The 3,685-nt window shown below is 41.5% G+C and overlaps 1 protein-coding gene across 1 annotated transcript; it reads left to right on the top strand.

The window, feature by feature from the left end:
• Positions 1-1,245: 1,245 nt before the first annotated feature.
• Positions 1,246-2,671, top strand: LOC307256632 (putative nuclease HARBI1; the record flags this gene model as incomplete). Its single annotated transcript, XM_080035666.1, has 5 exons — positions 1,246-1,678; positions 1,772-1,887; positions 1,999-2,011; positions 2,106-2,216; positions 2,298-2,671. 5 exons carry the CDS (start codon positions 1,246-1,248, stop codon positions 2,669-2,671), a joined length of 1,047 nt encoding a protein of 348 aa, XP_079891792.1.
• Positions 2,672-3,685: the final 1,014 nt, after the last annotated feature.

The raw sequence follows: 3,685 nt of genomic DNA, 5'->3' as shown, positions 1-3,685 counted from the left end.
TAACTTTCAGAAAGTATAAATATGGACAACACTGCAACATAAAAACTACTTGGAAGGACAGTCGCTTAAATTCCTTAAAGTCATGAAATTGAATCATATCATTGAAAAATAATTGTAGTTATTCATTTGAAAATAAAACAATTCAGTAGCAACTAAAAACCTATGTAATGAAGTCTAACCATCAACGCACACACAGTACGGACAGGTAACAGTGGATTGTGAGGAGATTTGACAACAATCTACCCACAAAATAGCAAACTCCTCCTTTAATTTAAACCTTTAACGTACCACTACATACAGTATTACCCCTTTCACAACATAGTCTCCCAGTTTTTCTCACTTCCCATGTTTACTCCCACCAGATAAGTGGTGTATTTGTTTGGTACAATGTGAACACATTGGTTAAATGTTAATTCAATTTTAAAACAGTCACTCTTCCTATGTTTTGATGTTGACGTCTTAGTAAACATAGCTCACATTTCCATAATCATTGACAGCAGGCTGTGAGAGTTAATGGACTGAGACCAAGAAAACCCTAATGCCTAATGTTGTTATTCTCGCCACAATAATCTCATCAGAGGAATAGCTGAATTAAGTCAAAGACTCAATTATCAAATTTAGTTTTTACTTACAGAAAGGTCTATGGAATAAGTCAAGGGGGAGACAGTGGCACTTTATGAGAAAAGTCTTCCATCTCCCATTTCACACAGGTCATTTCCCTTGCTTGATGCTGGGACAGTAGAGATCCATTTAAAGTATTTTATTTATTTGTTTGTTTCAGGACAATGCACATTAATGAACATGCAGTACACATAAAAATGTCAGATTGTAGCCCAGGGGCTAATTTCCATCTGTAGTCCATTAGGCAGGTCGATGTGACACAACTTCAGCCAGTATTTAGTTTGTTTTCTTATGTCTGTTTTCCTGGTTTCCTTTCTAACTCATGTCACTTCAGACCCCGCCACTCCCTCCTGAGGGGTATACTACGAAGCGAGATTAACGGCTGAGCGAGGTCTGTTGAGTCTAAAGCCGTCTAAAGCCAGAGTTTTCAGTATCACGAAAGGTGGCTCTCTTTCTAGCTGGCTAGATCACCGTGGTAACAGAGGCTGCACGGCTAACCTGCTCAGAGCAGTTTTTGTTTCAGAGTTTGAGCTTAAATTCGGCTTTTAGAGCGCTGCCCTTTAAGGAAACTACACATTTGCTGTTAAAAGCGCCTCCCCCTTAAGAATCAGCGCACTTTTGGAAATGGCTTCACCGTTCGTGGACAACATTGTGGACCTAGGTGTGCGTATTGTGCAAGGTGCTCTTCGTAGGGAGAGAGTATTTAGAGATCGGTCCGATCCGCTGGCTTACCCTGACGATATTCTGCTTGAAAGATACAGATTCTCGTCTGAAGGAATACGTTACGTTTGCCAGCTGATCGAGACCAAGGTCTCTAATACTACTAAGAGGAGCCATGCCCTAACAGTGGCACAAACTGTGTGCATTGCGTTGCGGTTCTTTGCCACGGGAACCTACTTGCATTCTGTTGGTGATGCAGAACAACTGAGTAAGAACACTGTATGTAGGGCTGTGCGCAAAGTAGTTCTTGCTCTGAATCAATTGCTGAACGTGTTCGTAGTGTTCCCTGGCCATTTACCCACGCTTGCAATTAAAGAAGCCTTCTATAAAATCGCAGGTAGCCTATTAATTAAAACTTCATAATTATACATATTAATAGGCTATATTAACGTTTATTTAGCATGCTATGTGGAATATTATACCTTCACAGGATTCTCTCGCGTCATAGGGGCTATAGATTGTACGCATATTCCATTGAATGGACACATTGGGGAACATGAGGCTGACTACGTGAACAGAAAGTCATTCCACAGCCTCAATGTTCAGGTAAAATAGTTGAAACTCTTTTTCAGGTGATTGGTGGCACATAGTAGGCCTACTAAAGGTTTTTCACTGCAGCACTGTATAGCCCTATGTTAGTCAAATATCCACCTAAAGCACAGACAGTACAGTTCTTTCACACCATTAATGATATTGGGCTCCTGTTTAAAAACCTTTACTGGAATATTTTTAAATTGTGAAATTAACCTTAAATGCCTTTGCAGATACTTGTGACCATCAAATGATGGTCACAAGTCTGAGCGCTAAGTGGCCTGGCTCAGTCCATGACTCACGGATTTTCCGTGAGTCAACTCTAGGACACTTATTTGACCGAGGTATGACTTCTAAATACATCATTTTATTGCTTATTTGAGTTTGACAATGCTTAATTAATTATTCTCTCATTTTATTAACAGGCCATTTTGATGGACTGTTGCTGGGGGACAGGGGATATGCCTGCACGCAGTACTTGATGACCCCCTATCCTGACCCGCAGACACCACCACAGAGGGCCTTCAATGTGGCCCTCAGTAAATGCAGGGTCAGGATAGAAATGACATTTGGGGTCATCAAGTCCCGCTTCAACTGCCTTCGTGGCCTGAGGGTAACTCCTCAGAGGGCATGTGAGGTCACTGCTGCCTGTGTCATCCTCCACAACATTGCCACAATCAGGGGAGAGAGAGCCCCTGCTGTACCTTTGGTGGCCCCTGACCTCGTGGACCCCATCACATTGGACTTTCCAACTGGCAGAGCTGTCAGAGAGGCCATCACCACCCAATATTTTGGCTAATAAAAACACACCAATCAAAGCCTGTTTGAAAAGTTTTTATTCTAGATACCCAATTGCTGCAAAGAGACATACAAAAAAAGGGTAATTAGTATGCAATGTCAATCAGTATTTTTTGGAGAAAGTAAGCTAAATATTACTGCAGTAGCCTACCCTATCCAAGAGCAGAAGCTCTTTCTTTAATTTCTGGATTTCGAGCCTTTTCTTTGTGTTATCAAGGGTCAAGTTCTCCTTGTACAAGGCCCTCACAGTGTCTGCTCCAATCTGTAGAAAGAGTATCAAGAGTCAATTTTGCTATTATATTCACTTACAGCTACTACTGAAAAGGATTGAAACCATCATTACCCTTTGCCTCCTAGGACGCCTTGAGACTGAGGGCCCGTGCTGGACATTTCTGTCTACCTGTATAATATACAAGCAAGGAACATTTATTTTGAGGCCCACTGAAGCAGTTAAGCCATTTTGTAGAGTACTACAAGCCTATCATTGCTCTGGCACACATCACCATGTGATAAAGTATATTTACCGCCTCAGAGAACACGGATATTGTCTCCTCATCATCATCACCAAGCTCTTCCTAAAAAAACATTAAGACACCATATGAAGTACATTAAACACATGAACACATATTCATGAATTATGCTTTACTTTGACAATTACCTCTACATGGGGCTCCTCATGGGGGGGTGCTGGCAGCTCTGGCAACGCTGGCGGCTCTGGCAACACCAGTGTATCTTCAACAACTATATAAAAAAAATATGTGTATATATATATATATATATATATATATATATATATATATATTATAATAATTCACACTTTATGAACACAAATAATCAAGTAATTCAGCAAACCACTTATACATACCCTGGACATACAGGTGGTGCTGGGCCTGGGAGCTGCCAGCAGCATCAGACTCCATGCCCCCCTCAATCCCTTCCATTAGAGGGCGACCCTGATTGTGACAAAGGGCCAGCTCCTCTGAAACTGTAAATTCAGGCGGAGCTGGCCCTCCTC

This window comes from Ammodytes marinus, assembly GCF_949987685.1.
Source record: "Ammodytes marinus genome assembly, chromosome: 10".
Lineage (NCBI taxonomy): Eukaryota > Metazoa > Chordata > Actinopteri > Uranoscopiformes > Ammodytidae > Ammodytes > Ammodytes marinus.
The sequence above is the reverse complement of the archived record's forward strand: the minus strand, read 5'-3'. Positions and strand labels throughout refer to the sequence as shown.